General features: G+C 44.6%; 2 protein-coding genes and 1 pseudogene across 2 annotated transcripts; 2 read left to right on the top strand and 1 right to left on the bottom strand.

Moving 5' to 3' along the window:
* The first annotated feature begins 1,146 nt into the window (after positions 1-1,146).
* Positions 1,147-2,566, top strand: OR10H2 (olfactory receptor family 10 subfamily H member 2). Its single transcript, XM_037996078.2, has one exon. It carries the CDS (start codon positions 1,558-1,560, stop codon positions 2,503-2,505), a length of 948 nt encoding a protein of 315 aa, XP_037852006.2. The 5' UTR covers positions 1,147-1,557; the 3' UTR covers positions 2,506-2,566.
* Positions 2,567-11,433: 8,867 nt separating this feature from the next.
* On the top strand, positions 11,434-16,750 carry LOC119621842 (olfactory receptor 10H3). The gene is made up of 2 exons (XM_073017279.1): positions 11,434-11,500; positions 15,789-16,750. The coding sequence occupies exons 1-2, from the start codon at positions 11,479-11,481 to the stop codon at positions 16,748-16,750; spliced, it is 984 nt and encodes a 327-aa protein (XP_072873380.1). The 5' UTR covers positions 11,434-11,478.
* Positions 16,751-18,671: 1,921 nt separating this feature from the next.
* LOC119623389 (cytochrome P450 4F11-like) lies at positions 18,672-23,541 on the bottom strand (annotated as a pseudogene).
* Between the last annotated feature and the right edge of the window lie 340 nt (positions 23,542-23,881).

The raw sequence follows: 23,881 nt of genomic DNA, 5'->3' as shown, positions 1-23,881 counted from the left end.
GGGAAGCTGAGGCAGGCTGATCACTTGAACTCAGAAGTTCAAGACCAGCCTGGGCAACATGGCGAAACCCCGTCTCTACTAAAAATACAAAAATTAGCCAGGTGTGGTGTTGGAGGCCTGTAACCCCAACTACTCAGGAAGCTAATGCAGAAGAATTGCTGGAACCCAGGAGGCAGAGGTTGCAGTGAGCCGAGATCACGCCACTGCACTCTAGCAGGGACAGAGTGAGACTCTGTCTCCAAAAAAAAAAAAAAAAAGTGGGGAGGCGGGGAGAATTGCTTGCTCAAGATAGAGAAAGAGTAAGTAACGCAGAGTCAGCTTTGCAGGGGACTGGCATTTTATTATTACTCAAATCAGTCTCCCTGAGTATCCAGGGAACAGAGTTTTTAAGGACAACTTGGTGGGTTGGCGGGAAGCCAGTGAGCCAGGAGTGCTGATTGGCCAGAGATGAAATCATAGGGAGTCAAAGCTGTCTTCTTGCAGTGAGTCAGTGCCTGGGTGGGGCCACAAGATCAGTTGAGCCAGTTTATCGACCTGGGTGGTGCCGGCTGATCCATCAAGTGCAGGATCTGCAAAATATCTCAAGCACTGAACTTGGGACCAAATTAGGGAGGGTCAGAATCTTGTAGCCTCCAGCTGCATGACTCCTATACCATAATTTCTAATCTCGTGGCTAATGTTAGTTCTACAAAGGCAATCTAATCCCCAGGCAAGAAGGAGGTCTGCTTTGGGAAAGGGCTGTTGTCGTCCTTGTTCCAAACTATAAACTGTCAACTAAATTTCTCCCAAAGTTAGTTCACCCTATGCCCAGGAATGAACAAGGACTGCTTGGAGGTGAGAAGCAAGATGGAGTTGGCTAAGTTAGATCTCTTTCGCTGTCTCAGTCATAATTTTGCAAAGGTGGTTTCGATTTTCCAGGGGAGCAATGAGGCTCAGAGAGGCTAAGCAACCTGCACTGCATCTCATAGCTAGAAAGCAGTGGTGCTGAGAATTAAACAGATCTGGACGTTTCCATGCCACAGGGAAGAGATGACTTAGAATTAAACAGATCTGGACGTTTCCATGCCACAGGGAAGAGATGACTTAGAATTAAACAGATCTGGACGTTTCCATGCCACAGGGAAGAGAGGACTTCCAGCTGAAGGTGGCAATCAGAGAGCAGCTTGCCCATAAAATGCAGATAGGATTTGGACCCATAAAGACAGGGAGAAGCATGAAAAGACCAGCGTGAGCAAAGGCAGAAAAGCAAGGTGTCAGTGGTGGTGCATGGGTCTAATAATCGTGATGGCAATAACAATGGCAGAATGATTATTATTATCAATATTTATAATTAAAGACTTACCTTGTGTCAGGACCTGTGCAAAGCACTTAAGATGAGTGATCTTATTTAAACCTCAATACATTATTATTAATGCCTTTCTGAAGATGGAGTAACCATGGCTTGGACAGATGAAGGAGGTGCTCTCAGATGTCCTCCCAGGTAGGAGTCACTAGACGCCCCCGTGCTCCTAACCACTGGTTCTTCTTTCCTCTCTTCCCCAACTAGGGGTGGCCGCCATGCTGGGGCTAAACCACACCTCCACGTCTGAATTCATCCTCGTGGGCTTCTCCGCCTTCCCCCACCTCCAGCTGATGCTCTTCCTGCTGTTCCTGCTGATGTACCTGTTCACGCTGCTGGGCAACCTGCTCATCATGGCCACCGTCTGGAGCCAGCGCAGCCTCCACACGCCCATGTACCTCTTCCTGTGTGCCCTCTCCGTCTCCGAGATCCTCTACACAGTGGCCATCATCCCGCGCATGCTGGCCGACCTGCTGTCCACCCAGCGCTCCATCGCCTTCCTGGCCTGTGCCAGTCAGATGTTCTTCTCCTTCAGCTTCGGCTTCACCCACTCCTTCCTGCTCACCGTCATGGGCTACGATCGCTACGTGGCCATCTGCCGCCCCCTGCGCTACAACGTGCTCATGAGCCCGCGGGGCGGCGCCTGCCTGGTAGGCTGCTCCTGGGCTGGTGGCTCCGTCATGGGGATGGTGGTGACCACGGCCATTTTCCAACTGACTTTCTGTGGATCCCATGAGATCCAGCATTTTTTATGTCATGTGCCACCTCTGTTGAAGTTGGCCTGTGGAAATAATGTACCCGCTGTGGCCCTGGGTGTGGGCTTCGTGTGTATCACGGCCCTGCTGGGCTGTTTTCTCCTCATCCTCCTCTCCTATGCCTTCATCGTGGCCACCATCTTGAAGATCCCTTCTGCTGAAGGCCGGAACAAGGCCTTCTCCACCTGTGCCTCTCACCTTATTGTGGTCATTGTGCACTATGGCTTTGCTTCTGTCATCTACCTCAAGCCCAAGGGTCCCCACTCTCAGGAGGGTGACACCCTGATGGCCACCACCTACACAGTCTTCACGCCCTTCCTCAGCCCCATCATCTTCAGCCTCAGGAACAAAGAACTGAAGGTTGCCATGAGGAAGACCTTCCTCAGCAAACTCTATTCTTCAGGCACCTGAGTAGCTGGCGTGGAGGTGCTGATAGAATATGATAGGAGGTTGGCCATCCCCTTGTCTGTACAGTGTGGTTAGTAATGCTTACCTTGTAAGGCAGGTGTAAAGATCTGTGTATATGACAACACTCATCACATAGTAGGTGCTCAATAAATGTTAAAAGCATGTTTTCTTCCACAACTCTTGATCTGTATGTCTTTATCTGAGTTTTAGTTTTTGAGTTATAGTAGCTTTATTAAGATGTAATTCACATACCATACAATGTACCCATTAGAGTGCACACTTTCATGGTTTTTGCATATTCAGAGTTATGCAACCATCATGACAATTTGGCTTAGAGTATTTTAGTCATCCAAAAAAGAAACCCAGATCCTAGTGCTTTGGAAGGCTGAATGGGAGAATTGTTTGTTGTCAGGAATTCAAGATCAGTCTGGACAACATAGTGAGATGCCATCTACACACACATACACACACACACACACACATTCTGATAATTAGCCAAACGTGGTGGTGGCACATTCCTGTAGTCCCACCCACTCCAGAGGCTGATGTGGGAGGATTGCTCGTATCCAGGAGTTTGAGGCTGCAGTGAGCCACGATCACCAATGAACTCTGGCTTGGGCAACAGAGCCAGACCTTGTCTCAAACAAACAAACAAACAAACAACCCATACTCATTACTGGTCACTCTCTGTTTCCTCCAAATCTCCATACCCTCCAGCCCTAGGGAGCCACTAATCTTTCTGTCTGGATAGAGTTGCTTATTCTGGACATTTCATATCTATTGACAACTATAAATATAATTCTTTTATTTTCAAAAGAATTGTTTCACTGAGCATAATGTTTTTGAGGTTCTCCTACATTGTAGCTTGTATCAGTACATCATTTTTTTTTTTTTTCAAGACAGAGTCCCACTCTGTCACCTAGGCTGGAGTGCAGTGGTGTGATCTTGGCTCACTGCAACCTTCGCCTCCCAGGTTCAAGGGATTCTCCTGCCTCAGCCTCCCAAATAGCTGGGATTAGAGACGCCTGCCACCATGGCTGGCTAATTTTTGTATTTCAGTAGAGACGGGGTTTCACCATGTTGGCCAGGCTGGTCTTGAACACCTGACCTCAAGCACTCCACCCACCTTGGCCTCCTAAAGTGCTGGGATTTCAGGCATGAGCCACCGTGCCTGGCCAGTACATCATTTTGATTGCCAAATAATATTCCATTGTATGGATACACTACATTTTATTTACCCATTTGTCATTGATGGACATTTCAGTGTTTCTAATTTTTGCTATTTTGAGTAATACTGCTATTAGTGATCAGTACAAGTGTTGCAATATATGCTTTCATTTCCTTGGGATATTTACCTAGTAGTGAAATTGCTGGGTCAAATGGTATTTCTATGTTTATTTTTTTAGGAACTTCCAAGCTGTTTCCTAAAGTCTATACATCATTTTACATTCCCACTAGCAATGCTGCAGGGGTCTAGATCCCCGCAACCTCACCAATACTTGTTACTGTCTTTTTGATTATAGCCATCTTCGTGGGTGTGAAGTGGTATCTCACTGTGGTTTTGATTTGTATTTCCCTAGTGAGTAAGGATGTTGACCATCTCATCGTGTGCTTGTTGGCCATTTAGATATCTTCTTGGAGAAATAGCTCTTGAGATACTCCACCCATTTTCCAATTGGGCTGTTTGTATTTTTGTTAAGTTGTAAGAAAACTTTACATTTTTAGTTAAGATTCTTTTATCTGATTTGTGATTTTCAGTTATTTCCTCACAGTTTGTGGATTGTGTTCTCATGGTCTTTTCGGTGCCCTTCTACAGCACAATAGATTTACATTTTGATAACATCAATGTACGTATTGTTTTCTTTTGTTGCTTGTGCTTTTGGTGTCACATCTAAAAAAGCATTGTATTGCTTTATCCAAGGTCATGAACATCTATTTACCTCATAAGAGTTTTGTAGTTTTAACTCTTACATTTGGGTTTTTGATATATTTTGAGTGTCAAACTTTGTGTATGGTGTGAGGTAGGGGCCTAATCTCAGTGTTGTCTAGGTTCAGTGTGGTTGAACGAATCCTGTCTGTGAACTTCCATCAGTGACCTATGTCTGTGATTATATAAGTTTGTAAGGATGAGGAAATCATCACACACACACACACACACACACACACAGAGTTCTAGACAGACACATCATTCAGACTGAATTATTAGTGAACAGATACTTCATTCCCAATTATTAGGTTGCTTCCCATGCTGCTGCACAGCAATAGTAAAATAATAATAGTAGCCACTGTATGAGTGTCTACTGTATGTTGAGCTGTATACTATGTTCAGCACCCATCATAGATCATCTCTTCATTTCTGAAACTGTGTAACAGGTAAAAAGACAAGTGTGCCAGCAAAAATTGCTTATTATTTATAATTTCTCAATGGCTTTGAGGGCGATTGAGCTCTAGAAAAAGATTTCTCTATGCAAGCTGTGGAAGGTGGGCATGGTGGCTCACGCCTGCTATCTTAGCTATTTGGGAGGCTTAGGTGGAAGCATACCTTGAGTTCAGGAGTTTGAGGCCAGCCTTGGCAACACAGGGAAACACCAATTCTACCAAAAAAAAAAAAAAAAAAAATTAGCTGGGCATGCTTGCACTAGCCTCTAGTACCACTTACTCAGGAGGCTGAGGCAGGAGGATCACTTGAGCCCAAGAGATTGAGGCTGCAGTGAGTTGTGATAACATCACTGCAATCCAGCCTCGGTGACAGAGTGAGATCCTGTCTCAGAAAAAAAAAAAAAAAAAAAAAGACTGCCTCAAGCCTAGTTTGCTGTATACTACTTGTACTTGGTGACAAGTTGGACTGTGCACCTAATTTTATGACTTTGTGAACAGAACATGCCTACTCCAGGATAAGCATATTGGGTTGTGTCCTTAATGGGGCTCAGTAGTGAGTGAAGACTTATTGTCCCAGGAAAGAATAGTGATTTCTCGCTCTAATATATTAAACGTTTCCACTGTGGATCTTCCATTGAGCTCTGCAAGGTTTTACACAACATCTTCATTTTCCAGTTGCTCAGAGCACCATTGGGTCTGTTGGATTTTGAGAAATAAAAATAAAATCCTAAGGCCTCCAACCAAGTGAACAGACACCCTCTTGAACATAGGAACCCCAGAGAAATCTTAAAAACCGAGTTCCCAGCTATGATGGAAGGAGAGGTCGGCTATCCCTCAGTATGTCCCTTCCATATTAATCTTTAACCAGAATTCTCTCCATTCTTATCTCCTTTGAGACTGGAATCTTCCCATCCTTTGCACGAGCTAAAGTCTTCCTGGGCAGAGAGGTAGCAGTGAGCCCTGTGTGCTGGAAGAAGAGGTGGAGGTTGCAGGTTCCTGAATGCCCTCTGAGGCTCCTCCTGGCCTCTCCAGACCCAGAGGACAGCCCTTCCAGGGTGATTTCCTGGAGAGGCCCATGGGAATGACCTGCTGGGGAGGCCACTGCAGGAATAAAGCTCACAGCACCAGTTCAAGGAGGCCCTGGGTCTGGCTCCTACACTTGCCTACAGGTGACCTGTGAAAACACTTAAAAGGGTGTTTTTTGTGCCTTTTTCTTATAGCCACCTCACTGAAGGCAGCCCCAGGTGGAGGGAGACCAAGAAGAGGAGGGTACAAGGGCAGAGTCAGAGAGTTGTGGATGGAGCTGCCCAGCCTAGAGTTGGGGAGCAGAACTGGGGAGACGGGGAAAAGAGAGAGATCTCAGCCTTAGGTGACTGCATGGGGCCTTCGTTTGCCCAGTCAAGATGCCTGGTTGTTTAGTGAGCCCAGGTACCCATATCAGTTCTCAACTGGACATGATTCTGGTCCCCAGGGGACAGTTGGTCATGCCTGGAGACAGTTTGGTTGTCATGACTTGTGTATGGGGCTTGGGGGGATTTTCCTACTAGCATCTAAGGGATTGAGGCCAAGCATGCCGCTAAATGTCAGACAATGCATAGGACAGCTCCCACCACAAAGAATGACCTGGTCCCCAAATGTCACTAGTGCTGAGATTGAGAAACCCTATTCTAGGTATATTTTGTCTTCACTGTTGTGCCCCTGCTAACCTGGGGGCAAGGCTCTGTGGGAGGGCAGGATACACTCTAGTGCTGTGAGATGTTTGCTCAGTGCCTATGTGTGAGCCATCTGCAATGATACCAGAGTAGGCAGAATTCTGGCCACCTGTCAGAGGAGATGGGGAAGCCTGGCCTTGAGAGCTGTGGCTGCTCCAGCAAGCAGTAGTCGGGATGTTGGACTGCAGGGGTGAGATAGGGGCTTGAGAGAGGGAGAAGGTTAGATCAGACTCTTGGTGGGATCAGACACTGTTACGTGTCATTGCCAGAAATACTGAGGACTCTGCTGGGGTCAGAGAATTAGCCTAGAATGGGGTCAATGAGTGACATCTGGTGCAGAATGACACAAACAAACCATCTCAGAAGACCAAAATCATTATCAGTCAATGACAATGACTTTTACAAGGTGGACTCTCGCAGTGCTCTGCTTACTCCTGTTTTTCACTTGGGGAGAGGAGCCTCAGAGCTGCAAAGTCCTTTCTCCAAAGACACACAGTGAGAGCTGGGGTTTCCACCCTGGGTCTGATGCCTTCACAACTTGTAAGCATTTCAGAAATTTCTCTCTAGAAGCCACAGTGGAGTGTGTGCAGAGGAAAGGAGATGAGTAGGAGGGTGGGGCGGCGTCCCAGGAGAGGGGATGGAGAGGAGCGGAGCAGATGGAGAAGTGCTTAGTAGGAGAGAGGATGCCCGGCAATGGGAGGGATGGGGAGGGAAGGTGGCTGATGCTGGGGGATGGTTTCTGAGTAGGGCAGTTGCGTGGTCAGAAGACTTTCCTTCCATGTCATAAGTGTGGTCTTTCCATGTGGGATACGTCATCCTCACTCCAGTAAAGTTCCTCACTGTCCGGGTGATTCTGTGTTTTCCAAGCACTGGGCTGACTCCTGTTTTGGTGGGGGGGATACTTGGGGACAATGTCCTAGTGAGACTAGTAGGGGGTGTAATGATGGATGGGCCCATCCAGAACGAGGGATTTCAGAAACTCTTGTAGCAATGTGGCTCACATTATTCATAAAAATATTTCTGTTTTCTTTTACGGTAGAATTCAGGTGCAGAAGTTGGAGGCCGTGATATTTCCAGTTTGTGGCTTTTGATTGACACTGGTTTATGTAAGATTCTTATTTCATTTCTTTATCCCCTTTGGTTCACTTTGTTTCCATTCTTTGTGTGACAGGCATTTTCATATACTTAATATGCATTTTTTTGATTTGTATATGTTCTTATACACATTGCTTTCTGTCTGCACAAAATGTAATGTGACTGCTTTTCAATGGTAAATTAATGGACTTAATTTTATTGGAGAAGTTTTAACTTTATAGAAATATTGGTCAGAAAGTATGGAGAGTTCTCACATACGTCTCACCCCTGCATGTGGGGCCGTCTCTCCTGTTATTGACATCTTGCATTTCTGTAGCACCTGTGCTACAATCAAAGAACCAATATTGATGCACTATTATTAACTAAATTCCATAGTTTATATTAGGTTATACTCTTTGCATTGTGTATATGGATTTTGACAAATGACATGGGTTCATTATTAATATATCATTCAGAATCATTTCATGTACATATATTCTTAATGTGTCCACATGGAATTATGCTAAAGAGTTCATTCTGTTTTGGTTTTTTTTCACTCAATACTATTTTAATGATTCACTTACATTACTATGTGTGCATCAAACTCCTGCTAAAAGCTCTATATCCTTTTGCCTTCATATCCATTGTTTGCCTCTATATCTTTTACCTGCCTTCTCTCCAATTAGGAACAAGCAGGGTTATCCAACACCCCCACTGAAATAACTCCTGCAGGGAACATTCTCTTACATGTCCCACTGTAAACAGGTTTCAGAAGTCAAGATGGATACACAGTAGCAAGTTTGCTGGTACACAGAGCATGAATCCCATTAAAAATTTTAATTTCCACCATTCTACATGCCCACTAATAGTGCATAAGTATTTCTTCTTCACCTCCCCCTCCTCTTCCCCTTCTTCTTCCTCCTCCTCCTCTTCCCCTTCCCCTTCCTCTTTTTCTTCTTCTTCTTCTTCCCTTCTTTATTATTATTATTATTATCATTATTATTACTGAGATGGAGTCTCACTCTGTGGCCAAGGCTGGAGTGCAGGGGTGGGATCTCAGCTCACTGAAACTTCCACCTTCTGTGGCTCAATCGATTGTCATGCCTCAGCTTCCCAAGTAGCTGGGATTACAAATGTGTACTCCCAGCCTGGCTGATTTCTGTATTCTTGGTAGAGATGGGGTTTTGCCATGTTGGCGTAACAGGTCTTAAACTCCTGGCCTCATGTAATCCTCCTGCTTCGGCCTCCCAAAGTGCTGGGATTACAGGCGTGAGCCATCATTCCTTGCCTATAGTGTGTAAATATTTCTTTCTCCTCATAGCCCAACCAATACTGGACATTTTATAATTTGGAGAATTGCACAGGCATACAGTGAAATTCCACTGCTGTCTTTCATTTTCCCCTTCCCTTGATTCTTTTCTTCCTTTTTGTTTTCCTTTTTCTGTGTGTGAGCATCCTTTCATTTGCCTGAGTAACTCCTGTGCATCATCTTCTCACATCTTTTGCTTTTTGCATTAAGGTACCGACTTCTTCTTGATATAACTGGTTTCTTGTTTGTTCTAGATATTATTCCCTTGTCGGTTTTTAAGAAACTCCCCACACTACTTGGATGCGCTCCTGTCGGTTTTAGACAATGCAAATATCTTTTCCCCATTTCCCATCTACCTGTTAACTTCATCCCAGAAATCCTTTGTTAAGTGGAAATCCTCAATGTTGATTTTTTTTCATGTTTTAAAAATCATCTTAATGTTTGTGCTTTGGAAATGTTGTTTAGGAAGTCTTTCCTCAAGCCTAGATCACAAAGTTATTCTCCTATACTTTCTTCTATTAAATTTATACTTTGATATTTGGTATTTATTTCTTGAATGCATCTGGATCCTCCTTTGCATGTGCTGTTAGGCAGAAATTCATATTTACTTTGCTTCATAAAATGAGCAGTTTTCTCACCACAACAAGTGAACAATCTACCTTTTCCTCTTGATTTGTGCCAGCACATTTATCATGTACGATATTAGGTTTTGAATAATTCAGGGTTATTTTCTTAGATTTCCAGTCAACTTACTCAGATCTGTGTCTGTTCCACGTTTCATAATTTTAAAAATGACTATGTCTCTATTGTGTGTCTCAGCATGTGGGAAGGAACAGCTCTTCTCTTGATTCCACTTTTATAATATTAGTATGGTTTTGTGCTAACATTTATTTATTTATTTATTTATTTATTTATTTATTTATTTAAGACAGAGTCTCACTCTGTCGCCCAGGGAGCACACTGCAACCTCCGCCTCCCGGGTTCGAGCAATTCTCATGCCTCAGCCTCCCAAGTGGCTGGGATTACAAGTGTGCCATCACACCCGGCTAATTTTCCTATATTTCGTAGAGATGGGGTTTCGCCATGTTGCTCAGGCTGGTCTTGAATTCCTGACCTCAAGTGTTCTGCCCAACTTGGCCTCCCAAAGTGCTGGGATTATAGGCGTGAGCCACCGTGCCTGGCTTGACATTTATTTTTCTGAAGGAAATTTCAAATACTTTTATCAAATTTAGAGTTGATTCACTGGAATTGTAAATATAATACAATATTATATTATTGAGTATGATTAAGTATTGAGGTTATAATTTGAGGTTGAATTGACATCATTAGCATGTCAGGCCATCCCAGCCAAGACTTTACACTGCTCCCCACGTGTTCAGATCATCTTCTACATTTTTATTAGTATGTATTTAAATTTTTTTCTTTGGAGTTATGGCATGTTTTTGGTTAATTCCTAGATATGTTATAGCAGATTTTTTCAAAGTGTGATAAGAGGACCTCTGCAGGGTGGTCCCTGAAGTCCTTATTTTTCAAATTTACATATGAGAATATATTTTCATAATATGCCTCAACATATTGACGCAGACTGAATGAAGAGGCAGATTAAAGCATCAAACTGTTTCCTGTCAAGCCAGGACATATGATGTATTTGCTAAAATGTCAAACAAGGCCACTCTTCTCATGAAATGCTTTTTTCCTAATGTGGTTATTTGCCTGAAAATGTTTCTTATATTAGCATGCAATGGGTTTATTACTGCTCTTTAAAAAAATTTTTTTGAGATGGAGTCTCACTCTGTTGCCCAGGCTGGAGTACAGTGGCGTGATCTCTGCTCACTGCAATCTCCTCCTCCAGGGTTCAAGCGATTATCGTGGCTCAGCCTCCCGAGTGGCTGGGATTACAGGTGCATGCCCCCACACCCAGCTAATTTTTGTATTTTTTGTAGAGACGTGGATTCACCACGTTGGCCAGGCTGGTCTCAAACTCCTGACCTCAAGTGATCCACCCACCTCGGCCTCCCAAAGTGCTGGGATTACAGGCATGAGCCGTCATGCCTGGGAGTGCTCTTTTAAATATACTAATAACTAAATATTTTTAATGATTTTCAATTTTCATTTCCAATATGGTAAAAATGGATAGTTCTAAACCACATAAACAAAAGCCCTTTAGAGTGCTTAGTAACTTTGAGGTGTAAAGGGATCCCCAGCGATGTTTCTTTATATTAATTGTTTGTGTTGCTATTCAGAATGTTCTCTTTCTCTGTATTCAAATTCTACTTCTTAAATGCTTGTTACTGGTGTGGTACTAGGAGGAACACCGTGATTTTTGCCAGCTGACCTTGCCTTCTGCATCACTGGGCTCTGTTATTGTTCTAACAGATGATGTCATCATTCTTTTATCTTTTCTAGGTAGATGATCACGTCTCTTCCCTTCCAGTCCTTAGATACCTTAGATGCGTGGTTTCTTTTTCTTGCCTCATACCATCACTCACGACGTTCAGCTCCATGTTAAAGAACAGCAGAGTTAGTGAGTATCCTTGGCTTTTTCTTGATCCTAAAGTGATGCATCAAAAGCTTTCTTCTTTAGAGTTATATTTGCTGATTTTGTGCTATATATTCTATATCTAGCTAAGAAAGTCTCCCTGGATTTTGTGTTGTGAAGTGTTTTTTAAAAGATCATAATAGGAATAGAGTTTTAGAGAATGTATTTATTCCTTGATTGAAATAGTTGTGATTTTTCCTTTTAAATCGATTCCTGTGATAAACTGTACGATAGGTTTTCTGATGTTAACCAATCTCGTCATTTATGGAATAAACCAATACCACTTGATCATGGTAAACTATTTTTAATAGATTTGACTAGGTTATGTTTTATTCTGGAATTTTAAATCTGCCTGGATAGGTGAAGTAGGCGTATAATTGTCTCTTTTTTTGGTGAAGATTCTTACCTGATTTTAGACCAAGATTGTATTAACCTGAGGAGGTATGCTGGTCAGATTTCCTAACTTTTCTGTTTTTTTGGAGATCATGTATAGGATACTAACCAACTGTTTTCTTAACAGTTTAATAGTACTTACCACACTTTAATAAAATCCACTGGGGCAAAGATTTTAGAGAGAGTTGATCTTTGACTACCGTTTCAATTTATTTAAAGCTTATTTGAGCATATGGGATCCCTTTTTTCTTACACCAGTTTTGGAATTTTATATTTTTCTAAGTACTTGTTCATTTCATCTACAATGTAAATTTATTATTTCTTTTACTGTTTTTATTAATTTAAAAATAACCATTGTCTCTGTCATCATTTCCCATTTGTAATTTTGGGTTCTGTTATTGGTACCTTCTCCTTGTTTATCTCTATCTTATTAATTTTTTCCAATAACTTGATTTTGATTTTATTAAGCATGATTTTTTTCTTGAGACAGTTTCTTGATAAAGGTATTTTGAACTGTGTATTTCCTTCAAAGTACTATTTTAGGTTAAAATGTTGACATTAAATTTTTAAATTATCATTTAATTCTAAATATTCCCCTATTTTATAATTTATTGTTGAAACTGAAGATTATTTAATTACATAGTTATCTTCCAAATACATGAGATTTGTAAAGCTATTTCTCCCCTATTGATTTTTAATGTTAATTCATTATAATCTATATCACATTATTATGCTTTGGAATTAAATAAATGTTTATATCCTAATGAAATGTCAGTTTTTGTAAAAGTCACTTAGTGGTTGAAAAAATGTTAATTTTCTTTTTGGTGAAGAGTCTAATATATCTAATAGATAACTGAAGGGGCGGCCTGACCCTCCACACCTGTGGGCGTTTCTCATTAGATGGAATGAGAGACTTGAGAAAAGAAATGAGACACAGAGACAAAGTATAGAGAAAGAAAAAGTGGGCCCAGGGGACCAGCGCTCAGCATACAGAGGACCCGCGCCGGCACGGGTCTCTGAGTTCTCTCAGTATTTATTGATCATTATCTTTACCATCTTGGAAAAGGGGAAGTGGCAGGATAATAGGATCATCGTAGGGAGAAGGTCAGCAGTAAGACATATGAATAAAGATCTCTGTGACATGAATAAGTTTAAGGAAAAGTGCTGTGCCTTGATATGCATATGAAAACATCTACATAAACCTTTTTAGTGCATAAAGAGCAGCATTGCCCTAAGGCGGTTTTCTCCCACCTCAGTAAATAGAACATACAATCGGGTTTTACACTGAGATGTTCTGTTGCCCTGGGACGGGCAGTAGACAGATGCTTTTCTCTATCTCAACTGCCAAGAGGCCTTCTTTCCTCTTATACTAGTCCCCCTCAGCACAGACCCTTCACGGGTGTCAGGCTGGAGGATGATCAGGTCTTTCCCTTCCCACAAGGCCATATTTCAGACTATCACATGGGGAGAAACCTTGGACAATACCAAGCTTTCCTAGGCAGAGGTCCCTGTGACCTTCCGCAGTGTATGTGTCCCTGGGTACTTGAGATTAAGAGAGTGGTGATGACTTTTAACCAGCAAACTGCCTTCAGGCACTTGTTTAACAAAGCACACCCTGCACAGCCCAAAATCCGTTAAACCTTGAGTCACCAAAGCACATGTCTCTTGCAAGGACAGGGTTGGGGGTAGGGTCACAGGTTAATAGCATCTCAAATACAGAACAAAATGGAGTCTCTTATGTCTACTTCTTTCTATATAGATACAGTTACAGTCTGATCACTCTTTCTTTTCCCACAATGTCTGGATATTATTAATTGCTTTATAATTAATAATTAATAAATTGCATTTCCTAACTCTGCTACAATTTCTAACTATAATAATCTATCTGCCTGTATATAGATTGTGGTGGCTCACACCTGTAATCCCAGCACTTTGGGAGGCCAAGGAGGGCAGATCACCTGAGGTCAGGAGTTTGAGACCAGCCTGGCCAACGTAGTGAAACCCCGCCTCTACTACAAAAATTAGCTGGGTGTGGTAGCATGCGCCTGTAATCCCAGCTACTAGGGAGACTGAGGCAGGAGAATCAGTTGAACCTGGGAGGGGGAGGTTGCAGTGAGCCAAGATCGCACCATTGCACCCCAGCCTGGATGACAGAGCAAGACTCCATCTCAAAAAAAAATAATCAATCTGATGTTGATTTGGCTATTGCTATCTATCTCACTGAAGTTTTGTTGATTATTTATTAATTAATATTCCAAGATATATAGTTATATAGATTTATAGTATTTATGCTAGTTGCTATGTTCTTTTAATGGGTATAAATAGTATTCTCTTTCCCTTAGTGTGTGTGCATGTGTGTCTGTGTGTGATTTAAAAATCTTAGTATACATTGAAAAAGTAAACATTTTTCTTCATAGTCAAAATAACCAGATAAAACTTAAAAAAATAATTAACTGGGCATGGTGGCTCATGTGTATAATCCCAGCACTTTGGGAGGCTGAGACAGGAAGATCGCTTGAGGCCAGGAATTAGAGACCAGTTTGGGCAACAAAACAAAGCCCTGTCTCTACGGAAAAAAAAAAAAAAAAAAAAAAAAAAAAACCATTAAATTAAACGGATGAGGTGGCACACACCTGTAGTCCCAGCTATTTAGGGAGCTGAGGAGAAGGATCACTTGAGCCCAGGAGTTCCAGGATGCAGTGAGTCATGATCCTCCTACAGCACTCTAACCTGGTGGACACAGTGAGACCTTATCTCTAAAAAAATTCATAACTTGATCAATAATAATGCTTTACTATTACTCATACCTAATCATTCATTCATACTATAATCAAAATGTTCTCTATTGCCTTAAAAATACTTACAGCTGGTTACGTAGATCAAGATTCAACTAGTTCCCTATGTTGCATTCAGTGGTTATGTCCTGGAATCTCTCTTATCCTTTGAATGAGCCTTTATCCAATGAGACCAGACCAATTGTTCTGTGGAATTATCCACCTTCTGAATTTTTCTGAAAGCTTCCTCACAGTGTCACTTAGCTTATTCCTCCATCTTCTGTACAATGATTATTCTTTTTGGCTAGTGGGCATCTTTTCAATCTAGTACCTGCAGGCTTTTAATATTATCCCATTACTTAGTGAAAGTTTCATTTCACACTGGTACAAGATATCCAAAGCTTTCTTCCATGTCCAGACCACAGATCTGCCATGTCTCAAGGAACTCTGGTTCCCTGGAGTGGCATATGGTATTAGAGATATTGTGATCACTGTTTCCTTAAATTCCACCTTTTATTATTATTAAGATTGCAACCTCAACTTTCAGTTGGTGCATATTTGTCTGACGTGTATCCAGCCTTTTCTTTTCAAATTTTCTGTTGAATTTTTTAGAATAGTAAAAGTAACATTAGAAATAAGATGGCATAAATGAGTACCAATAAAACAGTATTAAAATAAATGTAAATGGGTTAAATAAGCAATTAAAAGATAAAAACACTCAGGGAAAAAAATTTTAAACCTCAAGATCAAAACATATGTTTTCTAGAACTGGCACATTATCAAGAGACTCTGACCCTGATCATCTATGCCTCTCTCTAATGGCTCCAAGTATTGAACCTTTTCTTTGTGTTAGTCAGTGTTACTAGAAACCCAATTAGTATCCAAAATCTGACTTGATCATCTAGTATATTGATCTCATTTGATCTTTGTCACATTGCTGAATATTAAGAACTATTATTATTTACTCCATTTTACAGATGAGGAAAGTGAGACCCAGAAAATTCTGCCAGTTGTTGAATAGCATAGAGTTGTTGAGCTGCCATTTGGTCTGTGCTAGAGTCTATGTTTTAACCACTGTCACTTAATTTTGTTTCTGATCTCACCAGATACAGTATCCATGCCGGGTCAGAACTACAGCACCATGTCTGAATTTATCCTCTTTGGCTTCTCAGCCTTCCCCCAGCAGCTCCTGCCCGTCTTGTTCCTGCTGTACCTCCTGATGTTCCTGTTCACGTTGCTTGGCAACCTTCTCATCATGGCCACAATCTGGATTGAACACAGACTCCACACACCCATGTACCTCTTCTTGTGTGCCCTCTCCATCTCTGAGATTCTGTTCACTGTTGCCATCACCCCTCGCATGCTGGCCGATCTGCTCTCCACGCATCGTTCCATCACCTTTGTGTCTTGTGCCAGTCAGATGTTCTTCTCCTTCATGTTTGGCTTCACTCACTCCTTCCTTCTCATGGTCATGGGCTATGATCGTTACGTGGCCATCTGCCACCCACTGCGTTACAACGTGCTCATGAGTCCCCGTGACTGTGCCCATCTTGTGGCCTGGACTTGGGCTGGTGGCTCAGTCATGGGGATGATGGTGACAATGATCGTTTTTCACCTCACTTTCTGTGGGTCTAATGTGATCCACCATTTTGTCTGTCATGTACTTTCCCTCTTGAAGTTGGCCTGTGGGAACAAGACATCATCTGTCATCATGGGTGTGATGCTGGTGTGTGTCACAGCCCTGATAGGCTGTTTATTCCTCATCATCCTCTCCTATGTCTTCATTGTGGCTGCCATCTTGAGGATTCCCTCTGCTGCGGGCCGGCACAAGACTTTCTCCACATGTGTATCCCACCTCACTGTGGTGGTCACGCACTATAGTTTTGCCTCCCTTATCTACCTCAAGCCCAAGGGCTTCCATTCTATGTACAGTGACGCCTTGATGGCCACCACCTATACTGTCTTCACCCCCTTCCTTAGCCCAATCATTTTCAGCTTAAGGAACAAGGAGCTGAAGAATGCCATAAAAAAAAACTTTTTCAGAAAGTTCTGCCCTCTAAGCTCCTAATGGCCAGTTTGGTGGTGATAAAATATAATAGAAGGGCTGGGGATAATAATGTGTATCTCCGTAGGACTGTTGTAAGGGTTCAGGTATGTGAAAATACCTGAAAATATGTGTTTGATACATACTAGCTATTGTTTCCCACCCCCTTTTGCTTAGGCTCCTGTGATCATAATCTCTTGTTTATGAGCCATTGTGATAAACTTTATCCCATGATCTGTGCCTAGAAATGTGTTTTCTATCTATGGACAGGTGGAGATCATCACGTGGATGTGTCTGGGCACTTATGAACATGGTTCTTCTTGAATGGACAGGCAAAAAGTATTTTCTTTACCCCTAGTGTAAGAAGAAGCAAGAATATCATCATAGTCATAAATTCCACCAAGCATTGAAGTTTTTCTATGTATCTGGTACTGTGTCTAGTGTTTTACAAATATTATCCTTTTAATTAGAAGAAATGTACAAAGGAAAATAAACTACTTGTCTCAGAGAAACTGGTTTCTTTTCCTTCTTTTTTCTTTTTCTTTTCTTTTCTTTTCTTTTTTTTTTTTTTTTTTTTTTTTTTTTTGGGAAGGAGTCTTGCTCTGTCACCAGGCTGAAGTGCAATGGTGCCATCTCAGCTCACTGTCACCTCCCCATCCCTGGTTCAAGTGATTCTCCTGCCTCAGCCCGGCTAGTAGCTGGGACCACAGGCACGCGCCACCAGGCCCAACTAGTTTTTGTATTTTTAGTAGAGGCGGGATTTCACCATGTTGGCCAGGATGGTCTCGATCTCTTGACCTCTTGATCTGCCCGCCTTGGTCTCCCAGAGTGCTGGGATTACAGGCGTTAGCCACCGCGCCAGGCGGCCGAAATTGGTTTCTTATTTAAAGTTCCTCACTGTCTTTGGGAGACATATACCCTAACTGTGTGTGTGTGGATATTATGTTGAATTGAGTGAAGGATATCAGAATGCAAAAGTGGAGAGAGAGCAAGGGGAGAGAGAAAGAGAGAGAGATACAGAGACAGGAGAAAGGCAACTAGCAAGGCCCACTGTGTCACCCCATGGAATTTAGGTTGACTCTGAAAAAGGATACAAACCAACAAGTCTCACATGCTGCTTGCTGTGCCTGAGTAATCAACTACCCTTTGTCTCTGACCCAGGGGTCTTACGTCTTCTATCAGAATGCATGAAACAGTAACTAACAGTAAGCTAACTTATCAGCTTGCAAGTAAGAGAAACACCCTAGGCACATCACAAAATCCTGACCCCAAATTCTTCACTTCTCCTTGTATTTACACCCTTTGCACAGTAATTTTTCAGCAGCTTTCATTAATAGATAGATTCTATTTTACACCCTTTGAGTCTGTGCTGGACATTTGACTTTCTTTGGCCAATACAGTGTGGTGAAAATGATAATGTAATAACTGTAATAGCCCCAAGCCTGGTTGAACTTTGAAGCATTGTAGAGACAATGTCCAGAAACATTGCAGCCTCCTCTCAGTTTCTCGGAAGCCAGTCTCTGCCATGTGAACAAAAGGGTGCCTTCTGGAGGCAGAGAATCACATGGGGGAAAGTCCAGGTGTCACAGCTGAGGCCATCCCAGATCAGCCTGAAGGTACTGAAGCCCCAAACATGTGAATGAACTGAGCCAGGATTAGCAAAGCTGCCCACCTGACCCACCGCTTCTCATGTGCCGAGAGTGATCCCTTCCACATCCAGAAGAATCAGCCAACTGTCTCACAGACTCATTAGCAATCATAAACCTCTATTGATCTAAACCAATGGGTATTGATGCAGTTTGTAATCAGTAATGGCTACTATGCAATCTTCGTCTTTACTGTCTTGCATTTACATGGCTTCTGTGAAATAAACATGGAATCTAACACCTTCTGAGGGCCTACTATGTGCTAGGGACATGATTCTTTTGCATTATCTTACCACCTTTCAAGCAGGGATTATCCTCCCCATTTTACAGATGAGGAAACCAAGGCTCAGAGAGGAAGAGCAATGGCCCAATGTCATCCAGAGGAGCCAAAATTCCAGGCCAGATCTGTCCATGCTTCCTCCACCCCAAGACTCCAGCTGGGACCCAGAGTTCAAGGGACTCACGTGCATGATGGTCGCACTCTTGTTGAAGATCTTTATACAGGGCTTCAGGATGTTGAAATGAAAGGCGGGCGTCAGCATGCGACGGTGGCAGCTCCACGTGTCACCGCCACTCAGTAGTATCCCTTCTCCTAGTAGGGCAGCCAAGCAGAGTGGGCAAGAGCAGCACCTTCCCCCACCCCTGCCCAAGGTCATCCCCAACCCCTTTCACCTGCAGGTACTCACCCAGGCAGGGCTTCAGAACCTGATGGAGAGATCATCTTGGATGCAATGGCAGCTGACATGAATGAGGACCATCAGGGGCCATGTAGAGGGCAAGAGAGGAACTTCAGGTGTAGAGCAAGGCTCCCTATCAGCACTTTCCCCACTCCATGCCCAGTGTAGCAGGAAGGGGGCCAAGGGCAAAGGACAAAGGAGGATAGAAGAAGAAGGACCAGCCCAGGCTGCAACAGCATAGTAAAGCTATGACACAACCTAACAGGGCACAGCCCACCCCAGCACCCTTTGACATGTCTCCTGCATGGCCCAACATGTTCTGCAACACACAAGCACAGCTCCACACTCTACGAAATACCTTTAAAGGAGCCTAGGACACCCTGTCTGCCTCAGCACTCTCTGTCATCTCCGGAAATGGACCTGGGACCTGGAGCATGTCTCCAACATATGTTAACATGCCTGACATGGCCACAACATACATGATGAGCCCTAAATGACACATCATCTGACATGGACCTAAGATAGTCTGGCATGACCTCTGTGTACCCAACAGGCCCCAGATAGGATTTAAATATGATTTATTAAATGTCCTGGACATGTCCCAGGTGTAACCAAGACTTTTCTTCAAGCATGATTGCAATGGATTCTGAGACCTGGCTCAGGAACACTAAAATAATAACTCTGACAATTCTCAAAGGGACCCTGGGTCCCAGACCCTGGACAAGCCACAAACATGGTCAAGAGATGACAAGGAGGAGAAAAGACAATTTCAAACCACGTGTCAGAGAAGAACCAGAAAGTCTAGCACATGCCCCAAGTGTCCTTGGCCACAGCTGTGCCACACACATGATGACTTCTCCATATGATCCCAGGTAAAGCATACAAGATATAACCAGGTATAATATAGAAATCATAGGCTATTTATGGGACCCCTTGGGGAAAGGTGAGCTTTTTGACAAGAACTGAGCTTTCAAGACCCATGGTTGACACCATAAGGGAAGGGCTGCCTCAAAAGAAAAAGCGATGCAGAGAAACAGTGAAATTAAGAGGAGACAAAATTCTGATGCTGTTCGTTGACACCTGGATCCAGCCATGCCTGAAGACCACTTCTCTGGACTTTACACTCCTTTGATTCCCTTTATTTGCTTATAGTGCACAAAGTTGAGCTTCCATCACTCACAAGTGAAAGAGACCTCAGCAACCAGGGAGGGCCGGTGACCTGCACAGACTCACTAAGCATTTTGGGGTCAGAGCCACAGTTTCTGTGGGACACTGCCCCTTCCCTTGCTCAGCCAGGAAGAGCAGAGAATAAAGGAAGATCAACAGGCTGATGTGGGATCTCCTACTGGAGATTCTTGAGGCCTACAGGAGGAAAGCAGTGAACACAGGGTGGACGAGTGACAGGATGAGGTAGAAGGAACTGACTGACCCATCATAGGTGGACGTCGCATGAATAGCAGCGCAGATTCTCCACCAGCCACAAGTCCTCCTACTGCTCTGGGTTGGGGGATGGACAAGGTTGGTGCCAGGACTGGCCGGGCCCCCAAATACTAATGATCCTCATTGCGTCATCCTACCTCACACTTAAAAAAATTCCTACTCATAGGTCCAGACCCAGATTCAACAATTCCTCCTCCAGGAAGCCTTCCAGCCTGCCCCAGCAGACCCCTAGTTCTCCTCTGGGTTGTCACACCCTTCTCTCTCTTGCCCATTCCTGACCCCATGAATTGGGGATGTCTCTGTCGAGATCCGTCTCCTCAAGTGTGGAGGTTCCTTCAGGACAGGGCTCTGGATTGAGACTTCTTGGGACCCCAGTGGTTCCCAGAACACCAGGACAGGGGGTCAGATGGCAATGGAGGGAGAGGACGTTGAGATGGAAGTTGGCGAATATGTGAAGGAAAGCAGAAGATGCCTCTTCTTCTTTCAATGGAGGGAGAAGAGAGGGCGGGGGGTGGGGGGGTGGGAACTGCAGGGGCTTCACAGAAGCTTAGGGGATAAGAAGCTGGAAGCCCTAGGATGGAAACCCCCAGCACCAACCCCCCCAAGCTCTGCATGGGTACCAGAGGCATTAGTGATAGACCGGACAATGTCAGGGTGGCATTAAATGATGAAGGGGAAGATGGGACCCAGCCATATCCTGAAGTCCTGGGGACAGGTGGCCGACATCTGGGTCAAGTTCTTTAAGCCCTCCTCCGTAGCAGTGATCTGAAAGCAAGTCAGGGGCTGTCACCCCTGTGATGGTTAATTCTAGGTGTCCACTTGACTGGGCTAAGGGATGCCCAGATATCCGGTCTAGCATTATTTCTGCGTGCGTCTGTGTGGGTGTTTCAGGAGGGATTAGCATTTGAAGGTAAACTGTGGAAGGAAGATTCACCCTTCCCAATGTGGGTGGATGTCATCCAATCCATTGAGGGCATGAACAGGACAAAAAGGCAGAGGAAAGGAGGAATTTGCTCTCTTCTGCAGCTGGGACATCCATCTTCTCCTGCGCTTGGAACTCCAGGTTCTGAGGCTGTTTTGGACTCAGGCTGAATTTATACCACCAGCGTCCCTGGCTTCTGGCTTGCAGATGGTATATCATGGGACTTCTTGGCCTCCATCATCACATTATCCAATTCCCATAATAAATTCTCATCTCTCTGTCTCTTTCTGTCTCCATACATACATGCATTAGAGGTGAGAAGAAACAGACCCTATCTGTTTCTAAGGAGGACCCTGAGTAATGCACCTCCCCAGAAGGAGCCGCGACAAGTGCCCCCTGCGGCCACCGGACGTGGTGCAGCCTCTGCAGTGAGCAGCGTGTCTGGATTCTGAACAGCTGCAGGGGATTTCTGCTGACCTCTGCTCCTTCTCTCTTGGGGCTGTCCCAGGATCCGAGGGTAAACACCAAAGCAGAGGGAGAAGACAAGCTGTCTGCTCAAGAGGATGTGTTTTCTCGTTCTGGAAATGATTTCAGTCTGGGGATTGCCATATGGGAAGGTCCCCATGGGAGGAGGTTTGGGGCAGCAGTGTGGCCTCAGGACATATCCCTAGGGCTGGTTCCCACATCCTTTTGTGTGCTGGCTGGTCCACACGGGCACTGGTTCCTCCCACAGACTAAGGGTGTGCATGCTGAGGGCCCTCCGTTCTCAGCAACCCCCAGGGGAGCAGAGGTGTCTCTAATGTCCATCAGGATGGCAGCTCCCACATGGGAGAGCCTCCCTTACGCCAGCCTCTGTGCTAGTGCCTCCTGTTCACCTGTGGACACGCCCATCAATCCTGCCATTTGTAAGTGAGCAGACAGAGGCCACGTCCCCCAAAGGGGAGGGCAGTTCCAAGTCGGAGGGCAAGGTCTGGGGGTGTCAAGGATGACTTCTGAAAGGGGAAGGGAGTGGCCAAATTATATCCAGGTTGGGCTACAGGGCTCATTGGGACATCTTAGTGGGAAAGAGCACGTCGCCCTTGGAAGGGGAGGGTGTGGGAGACTGCCCACACTTCTCTTCTGGCCCAGCTGTGTCCCTCCATAGGGGAAGGGAGTCAGAGCTAATTCCTGTGGGAAAGCAGCAGCCCAGAGATAGGCAGACAAAAGCTAATGGGCCAGGCAGGGAGCAGCCCCTGCACAGTGGGCTCAGGAGGCCTCAAGTCCAGAGTGGAGAAGGTGGGAATGCCAGGAGAGCCCTGCTCTGTGCACCCCCACAGTCCTGCAGGAGCCCCTTGGAGGCACACTATTGTACGGAAGACAGGCAGGAAGAGGATTCAGACAGGCTGGGGTGACAGGACAGGGAAGTGAGAAAGGATTGGGAAGGGACAGCAGAGGAATGAGTGAGTGAGGAGAGGAATGAGTGAGTGAGGAGAGGAATGAGTGAGTGGATAGAGGAATGAGTGAGTGAGGAGAGGAATGAGTGAGTGAGGAGAGGAATGAGTGAGTGAGGAGAGGAATGAGTGAGTGAGGAGAGGAATGACTGAGTGAGGACAGGAATGAGTGAGTGAGGAGAGGAATGAGTGAGTGAGGAGAGGAATAAGTGAGTGGGTAGAGGAATGAGTGAGTGAGGAGAGGAATGAGTGAGTGAGGAGAAGAATGACTGAGTGAGGACAGGAATGAGTGAGGAGAGGAATGAGTGAGTGGGTAGAGGAATGACTGAGTGAGGAGAAGAATGACTGAGTGAGGAGAGGAATGAGTGAGTGAGCCGCCTCCCTCTCTTCTCTACCGGCCCACACCTCGGCCACCCTCTAAAGCCAGCTCCTTGAGCCCCACTCCTGCCCTTTGGGAAGTCCATTCACCCCGATACCCAGGGTCTTCCTGCTGCCACACTCACCAGGTCCTGGTGACCCCAAAACCATTTCTGTTTGGGGGTTGTGGGAAATACTTGAGGCAGCGGCAGTTGTCCAAGAAGGCACAGGTCCAGGCCAGGAAGCGGGTCAGGAGCCAGGAAGCCCCAGCCAGCAGCAGGAGCAGCCATGACGATGCTGCCACCAGGCCGAAGCCCACCCAGGATGGGCTCAGCTGCGGCATTCTGCAGGGCAGACAGGATGGAGGGTGAGACCCTGAGGCACAGGGAAAGGCTCAGGGAGCTCCAGGGACAGTGGAGAAGAGCAGGGAAGGGTTGGGGTGAAGGCAGTAAAGGGAAGACTCTGGGATGAATAAACAAGGACTGAGAGCTAAATTCCAGAGAGCCCCAGCCAAATCCAATGGCCAAGCGGCCTCTAGCTGCCTGGTAACCACCCAGAAAGGAGAAGAGAGAGAGAGAGAGACTGTTCAGAGTCCAGAAAGGTCCAGCCTGAATCACTGGGAGGTTGCCAGGGGCTGGTTACCGAGAAACCACCAGTCTCCCAGGCCAGCAGCCTGGAGCCAC

The sequence above is a fragment of the Chlorocebus sabaeus genome, chromosome 6 (assembly GCF_047675955.1).
Source record: "Chlorocebus sabaeus isolate Y175 chromosome 6, mChlSab1.0.hap1, whole genome shotgun sequence".
NCBI lineage: Eukaryota > Metazoa > Chordata > Mammalia > Primates > Cercopithecidae > Chlorocebus > Chlorocebus sabaeus.
Note: the sequence above shows the minus strand (reverse complement) of the source record. Positions and strands in the feature narration are given on the sequence as shown.